This window comes from Helianthus annuus, chromosome 9, assembly GCF_002127325.2.
Source record: "Helianthus annuus cultivar XRQ/B chromosome 9, HanXRQr2.0-SUNRISE, whole genome shotgun sequence".
NCBI classification, from domain to species: Eukaryota; Viridiplantae; Streptophyta; class Magnoliopsida; order Asterales; family Asteraceae; genus Helianthus; species Helianthus annuus.
Genome location: NC_035441.2, coordinates 7,484,461 through 7,496,268, shown reverse-complemented (window position 1 = coordinate 7,496,268; position 11,808 = coordinate 7,484,461). Strand labels below are relative to the sequence as shown.

At 35.4% G+C, this 11,808-nt stretch overlaps 1 protein-coding gene and 1 long non-coding RNA gene across 2 annotated transcripts; both read right to left on the bottom strand.

Annotated features, from left to right (window-relative positions):
• Nucleotides 1-2,450: 2,450 nt before the first annotated feature.
• LOC110877108 (UDP-glycosyltransferase 74G1) lies at nucleotides 2,451-5,594 on the bottom strand. The gene is made up of 2 exons (XM_022125268.2): nucleotides 4,871-5,594; nucleotides 2,451-3,244 (listed from the first exon to the last, which is right to left on the bottom strand). The coding sequence occupies exons 1-2, from the start codon at nucleotides 5,525-5,527 to the stop codon at nucleotides 2,519-2,521; spliced, it is 1,383 nt and encodes a 460-aa protein (XP_021980960.1). The 5' UTR covers nucleotides 5,528-5,594; the 3' UTR covers nucleotides 2,451-2,518.
• A 4,643-nt stretch (nucleotides 5,595-10,237) lies between these two features.
• LOC110874076 lies at nucleotides 10,238-10,725 on the bottom strand. The gene is made up of 3 exons (XR_002555616.2): nucleotides 10,614-10,725; nucleotides 10,394-10,503; nucleotides 10,238-10,292 (listed from the first exon to the last, which is right to left on the bottom strand). It is a non-coding gene; the product is annotated as an uncharacterized LOC110874076 (long non-coding RNA).
• Between the last annotated feature and the right edge of the window lie 1,083 nt (nucleotides 10,726-11,808).

Sequence of the window (11,808 nt, the reverse complement as noted above, 5' to 3'; positions counted from 1 at the left end):
AAAACTCAACATTTTCGTCTCAAACCTCTTTGTATCCTTATTACGCATCTTTAGGAACCTTTTCTAGTAAAAAGCCCCAATTATTAAGGTCGTCAAAAAAACTCATTTTTTGCTGGAAAAACTTCTTTTTGGCTGGAAAAACTCAACTTTTAGCCGGAAAACTCAAAGTTTTCATCCTAAACCTGTTTTTAACCATAGATTGAACCTTTAAGAACCTTTTTCTGACCAAAAACGTTTTTCCGAAAACCGGAATTAAATGGTGAGATAAAAGCTACATGATTTTTGGTTTGAAAAAAAATCATTAGAAAGAAACTAAGAATAGGGAACCAGACATGTGGGTGTGGTTTAAAAAACATAAAGCTCTACAAGTTGTAGTGAGAATACACAACCTCTTAAAAGAAACTAGAGTAAATTTTAATTTGCCCCATGTAGTTTGTGTCAAATTGAATATTCACACCTTTTTTATCTAGAATTTGCTTATTGACACCCAAAGATTTTCAAACGTTGCAATTACCATTGATCAGCCTGAGTTGTAAAAAAGAAGATGAATTCGCCAGCCATTTTTTACTGTGTCTATGGTGGTGGTGGTGGTGTGAATATGATACGCCTTTGGTGGTGGTGGTGGTGGTGGTGTGACAGTGGTAAACTATGGTTGTGCTCCGATTTGGGATTTACACTCCCCCTCAGCCTGATCACTTAACTTTTTTGTTCGTACAAAAGGAATGTGTGTGATAGTGAAAACTAGATCCCTAACCGATGAGATCTATTCATACAAAGTATTAATATCTGTTAGCAATCTGGGGACATCACCCTGATCGCGACATCTAACATTTCTAATAGAAAAGATTCTACAGATGTTTCCACAGATGATAGAAACATCTGATGGAACTTAACATCTGTTCTAAGACTCTCAAACAAACACTGTTATACAAACACTGTTCCATTGGTTAACATATGTTCTTTAAACCCTTGTTTGTAGATTCCAAACATTTTTTCAGGTATATATAGACTTTTGGTGCTGTCCAATAGTGCTTTCATGTTTTCAACAGATCTTTGAATCCTTTAAACAGATGCTCCGCTAGTATTCAAGATTCACTATCTTTGAGAGAAGATGCACTACATAACTTGTTTTTTTCTTGATCAGATCAGCATGTTTTGGCTTTTGCAATCATCATTTCTTTTAAGGTTCAACAACAACAAAAATTAAAATAAAGAGGTGTGTAAGGAAATATAGAACAATAGACCAACCTTACATTGGTGTAAAAAAGTAGGGTTCTAATAAAAAGTTATGAATTGCAAACACCTACTAATATAAAAATAAAATCATCCTAACCCACAAAAACACATCATATAAAAACAACTCACTACAGAATAATAAGAAACCAACATGAACGGATCTCCAGAACAAACATGTCCATCGAATAAGAGTGAAATAATCTAAGGCCAGAGCTAAAACATATAACATGCACATGATTAAGGGAGATACTCAAAGGGAGATATGTGGGGGGGGGGGGGGTTACAGCTAATAACTGCTTTGTCTAGAAACATCAAACATTCATAATTTTTCATACATAAAAAGCCCAACAGACTTTATGATACGAGAATTGTAACACATTACTAAATAAAGGAAATATATTTTAACACAAGCTCGGTAAGACATAGAATAGACTTTATGATACGAGAATTGTAACATTCGATTAGTCGTAGATTAATCGCTATTCCCAGGTTCACCAATTGGCCAATTAACTAGTAAGCGGTCAACAGTTGTCAAATCCAGTCTTAATTGGCCAAAAAACAGTGGTAGAGAAGTAAACGTGTGTTTTATAGTTCGGTAGATTATAAAACAATTGCTAGAGAAGTAAACGTGTGTTTTATAGTTCACAAATACACGTCAAGAATTTTAGTTTTACTGTCATCGACGTCAGAATTCAATTGAATAGATGAAGAACTACGTGACTTCGTTCATTGGAAGTTGTAAAGAAAATGAGTTTAATACACACATTGGTGTTAGCAGGTGAACAGACTAGGGGCATTTTTAGCCGGGTATCCTCGCAAGTAAACATACACATACTCCCAAGCAAACATTCACTCTAATCACACTAGCCCAGCTAAACTTTAGTTTTTCAACCGGAACAAAATTCGCATACTATGCAATAGAATCTAACCTAAAGGAAATTAGTGGCTGCCACATGCCAACCACTTACTAGACTACCAACATCCACCAATAGAAGAAAGCTATTGTATATGTGTTATCTACTTTAGTATAGTATATAACACTTAAAGAAAATAACGACAATTTCTCTCACTGGTATATATAACTTTTTGCTAAAACATAAACCTTTGTAACTAATATACCTTGTTGTAAAAATATGAAAGTTTAGATGTTCAAGTTAAACTTTGATACATGATCAATACAAAGTTCAATATATGCCTTAAATCCTAGTACGGAATTGCAAAAAAAAAAATTTTCATATATCATTCAAAAAAAATAATTTTGCACCCTGTGCATGATGGTAAATCATTCATGCTTTAGGTCATTTACAAATTCGTGAATATCCTTATCAGAGCTCCCACCTTCATCAACGGCTGCTTTAGCCAATTCTCTCCATTTTACCGCATTCATTCGGGCTAAGACTCCTTTCTCCTCCTCCATAATCTTCTTTATACACGACACCAGATTTCCTCTTCTCACTATCCCGTTTTCATCAGCCTTAACTCTCACTCCAACACCCCAAGTTTCATCTAGCAACTTGGCATTTGTAGTTTGATCTGTCCATTGAGGCATTCCAACGACTGGGACTCCAAGACTTATTGCTTCAAGAGTTGAGTTAAACCCACAATGTGTAACAAAGCATCCTACTGATTCATGGGCTAGCACATCCAATTGTCTACACCATGCCACAACCAAACCCTTTCCATTTTCTGTTACGTCCATAAAATCTTTTGGTAGTTTACTCTCTTCTTCAACCCTAACAACCCACAAGAAATTAACATGGCTATCGCTCAATCCCTGAGCAATTTCTTCCATTTGTTCGTGTTGAAGTTTTGCGTTACTACCGAATGAAATGTAAACAACTGATCTCTTTGGCTTTTCATTTAGCCAATTCATGCATTTGTTATGGTTCACTTTGAAGAGATTGAACCCATAATCTTTATCATCATGAAGTCGTTTGTCAAGATACATTGATGGAAGTGTTGGCCCGATTACCTTCAAATTCCACATCTTTCTCATCCACTCTATCACCTACAAATTAAAAAAAAACATCATGGAGATTAAACAATACACGAATTATGCGATTGTTACATTATATTTAATGACTTCTGACTAACATTAACAAATGCGTTCGTAAACTATAATCTCATCGAGACTGCCTTTATGGAACAATCACTCACTATTATCAATCTACCACATTTATTGTCTCAAAAGAGCCTTCTACGGTCTTTAACAAGCTCCCTAAGCCTAGTTTAAATTTGTTAGGTTGACACTTCCTTACCTTTTCCTAATGGACTTCTTGAATTTTATATATATTGGTTTATGCCGATGGCATTATTCTTTTTGTTTTATTTTATTTTTATTTTTTTATACATATGGGATAAAACAAGGATACTTTCAAAAGTTCATCGATCACCCGTCTAAAAAAATAGCTATTAAAGATCTCGACAAACTTGCTTATTATTTGGGTCTTGAGATAATATTCACTAATAAAGTAATCTCTGACAAGCGCAACCCTATCTTTCATGGTCGGTGTTTTTTGGCTACCTCTTCGCTTAGAGCATTTACATTGAACTCTTCATCTCCATCTATATAAAAATATATTTTTCTCTAAATTTTGTAAATTTTTTAAAAACATTCCATATCCGACTCTTTATCTCTATCTATTTTTTACTCAGAAACATTTATTTTATTATTTGTTCTTTTTTCTACGTACTCACAATAAAAATATAGAAGGTTGAATATGAATTTCTAAATATAGAGGTATAGTTTCTGTATATTTTTCTTTATTATATAAATTTCAATGTGATGATATTTTTGTTGTTTTTCTATTCTTTTCTATATATTATTCATAATAAAAGCTTCAATGTGAATGTTCTTATGTTCTTACTGATAGGTATTTAAGATAATATTTAAAAGGGACAAAATGGTCATTTAACTTTATTTAATCTGTTATATTTATCCTAAATATTTCATCAAATAATTTTATTTCTTTCACTTTTAGAAACTCGATTCTAAGGGCAGGCACGATGGAGCCGTGATATATGTTTATCATGCGTGGAAGAATGGAACACACCACCCTCACTGTTTTATATCACTCGTGCATTTCATAACGCGTGGAGAATATCACGCTTGAAGAATGGAATATTGTGAGGGAATGTGAAGGTTTATTATTGCGTGTTATGAGTGATGGGTATTTCTACTAAAAAAGGTTGTGAGTGATGAAATAATGGTTTATGACATGACGGAACTTGATTGAATGTTGTAAGTGATGAGTGATCACCACCTCCACCCCTAAGGGAAGGCGGGGTGGGGAAAGTTTTTCCTGTGATGGAGAAGTTCAACGTGTGGAAGTTTCAATTTTTCCACCGCCACCATACAATCTTAACGAGTGAAGGATTGTTTCCGTGAAAAAAATCACGCGTGATAAATGGATGGATGTGAGGGGATGTGATGGGGTGTGAAGGTTTATTGTTGGGTGTTGTGAGTGATGACCATTGCCACTAAAAAAGGTTGTGAGTGATGGAATAATGGTTGATAACATGGCGAAACTTGATTAGATGTTGTGAGTGATGAGGCCCCCTCCCCCCTAATTGTTCCTCTATGTTGTGACATCTAATCTAATATGATTTATGAAAAAAAGGAAGCAACACTCACCTTGTCCTCAAGTTGGTAGAAACTATTTGTGAACACCCAACGTGCTTGATCAATATTAGCGAACTGATTGAACACAATCTCAGACCAACCAGGGTATGGTCCATAATTGTGTACAAAAGATGGTGTCTCCCAGCTTTCAAGCAGTGGCAACCCAGGAACCGTAACAGGTGCACCCAATGGCAAAGAAATCAAACCCTTATAAACATGATAATATATGCTGTTTACACTACAAGCTTGAGTTAAAAATGACCCGCCATCAATTCCAAACTCCATGGCCACATCCAAAGCCCATGTCATGAAGGAATCATAGATGATTGCATCAACTGTGTTCCCCTCACTTTGAAGCTTCTTGATAAGATCAGCTAGTGATTTGGACCCAACTTCTTTGAACGTTTTGAGGTAGGTTTCGGAGCTTTCAGCACTCGCGCTACCGCCTTCGTCAAAACCATCAGAAATGGCTTTAATTTTAATGGAGGTAGTGTTTTCTTTATGGGAGAGCTTTGTGTTTAAGATGTAGATGGTTGTAACTAGTGTTGTTTTGACACCTTTTGAGAGTAAGCGTTTGCCAAATTGGATAATAGGGTTTATGTGGCCTTGTGAAGGATAGGGGAAGAGTAGAACATGTGGTGATTTGTTCATCTTATGTTGTTCAGCCATTGTTGGTCTCTAGGAAATGATAGTGATAGTTGCTGGTTGGCGGCGGTTTGTAGTACTGTCATTTGTCACTTTAAATTGGATATGTGGGAGGGGCAAGCAATACGTCATTGCTTAAGTCACCATGGTTGGATTTTTGTTTGAAATGTTATCTTTATTAGGTCTCCTTATACGATTTGGTTTCGTTAACTTTATATAACTAGTGGGATTCTTATGTGTTTTGTGGCAGGCTTCGGTCCATATCATTTGATTTATTATAGTACCACTGTGATTTGGTATAGCAATTTATGTGACGTGTTTTACATCGACGAAAAACCATAAAAATGAATACTAGTACTGGGTCCGTTGTTCTTTGATCGGTATCGGTTCGGTTCCACTACGTCAAAAACCACTTACAGCCACACATATGGCCAAACCGTCCAGAAAAGTGTGGCTAAAGTTCATTTCTAACATTTGAAAAACTTTCAGCCCACTTATCGCCACACGTTTTACGTATTCGTGAGACCATTGTATAACAGCTAAAAACCTTTAGCCACAATTTAAGAAAAAACGGTGACATTTATTAGTCACACTAAAAAATGTGGCCAAATGTGATCTATGACCATGATAATTGTTTTATGTGACCAAATACACATGTTTTTGAAACATTTAGCCACATTTTGAGAAAAACTGTAACATTTATTAGCCATACTGGAAATGTATGGCCAAATGTGATCTACGACCATGGTATTTTTAATTATGTGGCTAAAAGCACATTTTCGAAAAAAAGAAAAAGAAACTAAGACATTTAGTAGCCACACTTAAAAGTGTGACCAAATATGATATACGACCATAGTATTTACGTGAGGATATGGCTAAAAGGTAATACATATGGCCACATACTTTTTAGAGAGAGACTAGAGGTTAGGCAATAGTCACACTCAAAATTACAAGATTTCATATGGCTTTACATAAACATTCGCCACACCATCTTTACTTAGTTTATTTTTGTGTGATGGAATGATAGCAAATGTCATGAATAATATATGTGACCAAAGGTTATAAAATAGTCACACTTAAAATTGCAAGATTTTGATATGACTTTATATAACAACTAGATGTACACCCGTGTGAATACACGGGTTTGTTCTAATAACGATCGGAATCAAATACTAAAAAACATATTATAATATATTATTTAAATTCTTTGTGTTTAGTTACATATCTTTATAAAACAATGTTAATGTGGTTGTTTTCTGTAGCCATGACAGATTTCTTTGAAAGTTAAGCTCAGTTGGGAAACCTGCAATTTATAACCATAACATTAGTTAGTAATAATTTACAACAGGCCAACGTTAGAATTGACTTGTGACATGTGTAACAACAGCAACAAACCTTTGCAACTCCATAGAAACAGCATAAGACAATCTGGTGAATATGGCGGTTGAACAACAACGTTGTTCGATGACTCAGAATCTGTTGAAAAAGAGAGTGTACCCTCTCTTTTATTTCTTGTGACAACTCTAGTCTTTCAACCATGTCGTTGATTCTTGCAGCAGCTAAGTTCACAATCTATCCACATAAAGATAAAAAAGCATTAATGATCAACTAATTAATAACAGCTTCTTGTACAGGTCTGGTACCTCGCTAAAAAGCAAATTAACAAACGTACAAACAACAAATTTGGATGAATGAGCTTCGAAAGCTCTTCAAACATACAAACAGTCTCATTACGACTCATCCCTCTAGCACTCTCCAAAACCTTCACTGCCACATGTCACCTGGCAGTACAACTCAGTAAACGGGCCCACACCTCCCTTCTGCCAGCAAGGACTCTTTCCCAAACTCGGATGTGGCACCCATCAAATCCTTAAAAGTAAAACTCATCAACGGCTTTTCAAATCTTAAATGTATGCTAATAAACTTAATAAAAAATCAGAATAACTCGGGTCACCCACGGGCATACCGCAAATAATTGGGATTTGAGTGAATTAAGTTGACCTAAGTTGCTACATCTGGATTCGCGACGCATATTGTCGACTTCATTTTATGGTAAAAATAACTCAACATTGGCTTGAAACACTGTTTTAACCCAACAGTGGTTTCAAACATTGTTTTAACCCAACAGTGGTTTAAAACTCTGTTTTAAACCAAGAGTGGTTTCAAACCACTGTTTTAACAACACTGTTCTGACTCAACAGTGTTTTCAAACACTGTTTTTAATCCAACAATGGCTTGAAACACTGTTTTAACCCAACAGTGATTTCAAACCTTGTTTTAACCCAACAGTGGTTTCAAACCACTATTTTAACAACACTGTTTTGACTCAACAAAGTTTTCAAACACTGTTTTTAAACCAATAATGGTTTCAAACACTGTTTTTAACCCAACAGTGGTTTAAAACTCTGTTTTAATCCAAAAGTGGTTTCAAACCACTGTTTTAACAACACTATTTTGACTCAACAGTGTTTGAAAACATTGTTTTTAACCCGACAATGTTTGAGTTAGTAAAATAAAAGCTGGTAGGTTGAGTTAGTAAAATATATATAAAATAAAAGCTGGTAGGTTGAGTTAGTAAATTTAACAAACAGTTGAGGGACATAATGGAATCAAATTCTAGATAAACAAACAACAATAAAACATGGAACGGAAGAAGCTTACCAATGAATGATGTTCTGAACTGGAAAAACACAATTAAGGGTGGTGGATTTGATAAGAAAGTTGCGTAGAAAACACAAGTGTTGAAGAAGCAGCCTGCACAGCACTGCTCTGCTGAAAACCAGAAGGAGTGATCAGCTTTGTTGCACATCGATTCTACTTAAACGAATCTGGAACTCATTCTCAGTCATTAAGGAATAAGGATAAACTGCATCTCGGTTGCTTTTTTTCTTAGTCAAAGTTACTGGCCTGACCTGTATATAATAGATTATCTATCATTTAAAAACAAAATATATAAATAAAACCATCACTTCCTTAACTGAAAATTGGAATTTATAGTCAAAGGGAAAATTGGGAATTAAGGTTCTTTGAGAAGCTTCTTCATGAATGTAACAACACCGCTATTCACGGTTGTTGATCCGTCGACACATTTGGTGGTTTCCACTCAGATCTAGGGATGAGCGTGGTACCGGTACCAAAAATCTTCAAAACTGGGTACCGGTAGCGAAAAGTATTTGAAGGTAAAAATTGGTATTTTACCAATACCATACCGAACTGGTACGGTACCGAAAATGCCAAAAAGTGGGTGCCAGTATAGAAAAAATTTGGCACTGGTAACCAGTGTCCCTACTCAGATCTGCCAACACCGGTAACAACCGACAACCTTCCGGACCATTGCTATTCTTAACTGTATTAAAACTAAACCCCGAAGCTTTAACTTAAGAGTAACCTGATAACCATTGCTATTTTCCACACAAATAATGGTAGAAAAGGGTATATAACATGATATAATGCAAGGAGTCGACAGAAGTTAATTTGCTATTTTTAATATTCAAAATGATACAAAGGAATCGTGGATGTAAAATATGTTTGTGTAGAATAACACATTGATATAAGCAACAATCTAATTAATTTTTAGATTTTGATTTTGATTTTGATATTATTACTTTTTCCTAAAGAAACTTCTTTGACTGCTGAATTGTATTACCTAATTATTATTTTTTTAAGCAACTATGATCTCTCAAGCTAGACCAGAAACAGGCGTATAATTTGCAAACTTGATATGGTCTTGTTCATGAAAAAATAGTTAAATTAGGTGGGATTAAAGTGGGAAAAGCTGTTGTTGCAATTCATAAGATAACAGGTTATGGCCTGAATTACTCATTCATAACAAAACATGTCGAAATTACTTCTATTAAAGGAAGAAAAAAACTATTGCTAAACAACTATTGCGAACCAATTGATGCAAATAAAAGTTAAAGAAGAGAAAACTGACCTGAACGGATCCTTTTTAACAATTCTTGATCAGGTACCAGGTTTTTCACACACTCACATCTGCATATATAAATATTCTTTAGCATGTACTTTGGCATGTATGAGTACACAAACCCATGTCAACAGATGAGTAAACAAACCCATGAGTACACGAACCCATGTCAAAAGGGATAAACTTTAGCGTGTATGCATAATCTACAATAAGTAAAGATCATCTTATTATCTCTCTAAAAACAAACCCAGGTCGAAAAGCATAAACTTTAGTACCTGAATGGTGGCACCAATGCGTCGCTAATAAACATGTTTGTTTTTGCATGCTTTATCTTTTTAGCTGGTTTATTCATTTTCGTTGCCCGAGTTGAGGTGATGTGTTGGGGAATGACTCGAGTCTCCCACGGGCATACCGCAATCCATCTCTCCATCCAGCTCCAACCCCAACTTGCTTTGCTTATGTCATAATATGCTATGTAATTATATGTTTACAAAAAGTAAACAACAATTCTTAAATTAAAAACACATTAGGGTCGTTTAAACATGTGAACTTGATGTTGATGAAACTCAGTTGGAATTGAATTCATTAACTGAACTCTAGTATCTACTCAAGCTTGGTTAAGATTGGCTCTATTCAAGCTTTTACTACGCCTCAGATTATTTTTTTCTATTTAACCCGTTAGAGATACAACAACTTATTAATAAGTAAACGGGTCGAATTTAGAAACATAGACAAACGAAATCCATACCTGCATATCAGAGGTCCATGGAGTGAAGTTGTCACGAAGGAGTTGCATGATCAAGGTGCTATATTGTGAGACTCCTCACCTAAAGTATCTGGCTCTGCAATTGCTTCATCAAAAGCCTAAAAAGAAGAAAACAAACACGCATTCATGTCAGTTTAGATGGAAAGAAACCGAAACGAACTATAGGTCCAAATTTCTTCGGATATTTTGATGTTTATACCTGTTTTGCAAGGCTGCAAGCGCGGTCTGGAGAGTTCAAAATTTCATATTAAAAGACACAGAAATTGAGAGCCAGACCGAGGCGAATTGGGTGTTCAATGTTTCAATAACCTGCAAATATTGAAACAGATTGACAACTATTTATCAGGGATCATTGCAGAAGAATATTGTTCCATGTGACTTGGACAGAATAATAATTCCACAACTTAAGTTTCTAGTACCTCTAGTTCATGAGACTTGGACTGAATTTTCAACTGATTTGGAAGCTTCTTTTGCTTTAATCTGCTTTCTTTAACCATCCAGAGACGACGCGTTCTGAGTTCCAGCTGTATTAAACATTACCTGCATGGCCCAACATAGAAGAACAGATTAAGAAAGTTATAAGACGAAACATAAAGGAATAGATTAAGAAAGTTACCCCTCCTGTGGCAAATATCTTCTTGCCTTCTGCTTTACTTAGGAGCCATGTTTCCATCATGTAAGTTACCCTCTTGTGGCAAATATCTTCTTGCCTCCTATGTTTCTGCCGCGGTTTCGTTGTTTTATGCGGTCGGGGTGTGACACGAACAACACTAGATTATATATGTAATAATGGACCATATTGGGTCTTAATTGATAACAACGGACAATAGTAGGTGAATTGTATGTCTTACTGGACCATATTGGGCCTTAATGAATTACAATGGGCAAGATTAGAGCATATATGTCTTAATGGACCATATTGGGCCTTAAGAGATCCCAACGGGAAATAGTAGGTGAATTATATGTCTTAATGGACCATATTGGGTTTTAGTGGATCATAAGGGGAAATACTAGATGATATATGTCTTAATGAACCATATTAGGCCTTAGTGGATCACAACAGACAATAGTAGATCATATATGTCTTAATAGACCATATTGGAACTTAATGGATCACAATGGATATAGTAGATCATGCATATGTTCAACGGGCCTTATTGGATCATAATGGACAATAGAAGATCATACATGTCTTAATGGACCACATTGGACCTTAATGGATCGCAATGGACTATAGTAGATCATGCATGTGTTTAACGGGCCTTATTGGATCATAATGGACAATAGAAGATCATACATGTCTTAACGTGCCATATTCGGCCTTATTGGATTATAATGAACAATAGTAGATCTAATATGTCTTAATGGACAATGTTGGGCCTTGTTGGATCATAGTGGCCAATAGTAGTCTGATCTGTGTAAATGCAACATATAAATTACATCAAATGAGCCATAAAACTAACCCTTTTTAAGTACTAATGTTGGAAAAAGAGTGTTTTTGTCTTCCTTTTGTATTTGCAGGATTAAATGAGCTCAAATTAACAAAAGAAGCAAAAAGGCAGCTAAATCTAACATAGATACAAGAAAAGGAACATAAGTGGATTGCCCGACCCC

What these genes read in the sequence shown, in the direction of transcription:
- LOC110877108 (XM_022125268.2), bottom strand. Translation starts at nt 5,527, where the DNA reads ATGGCTGAACAACATAAGATGAACAAATCACCACATGTTCTACTCTTC. An exon ending in TCTACCAACTTGAGGACAAG is followed by an intron (nt 3,245 to 4,870) that starts GTGAGTGTTGCT and finishes TTTAATTTGTAG; the next exon opens with GTGATAGAGTGGATGAGAAA.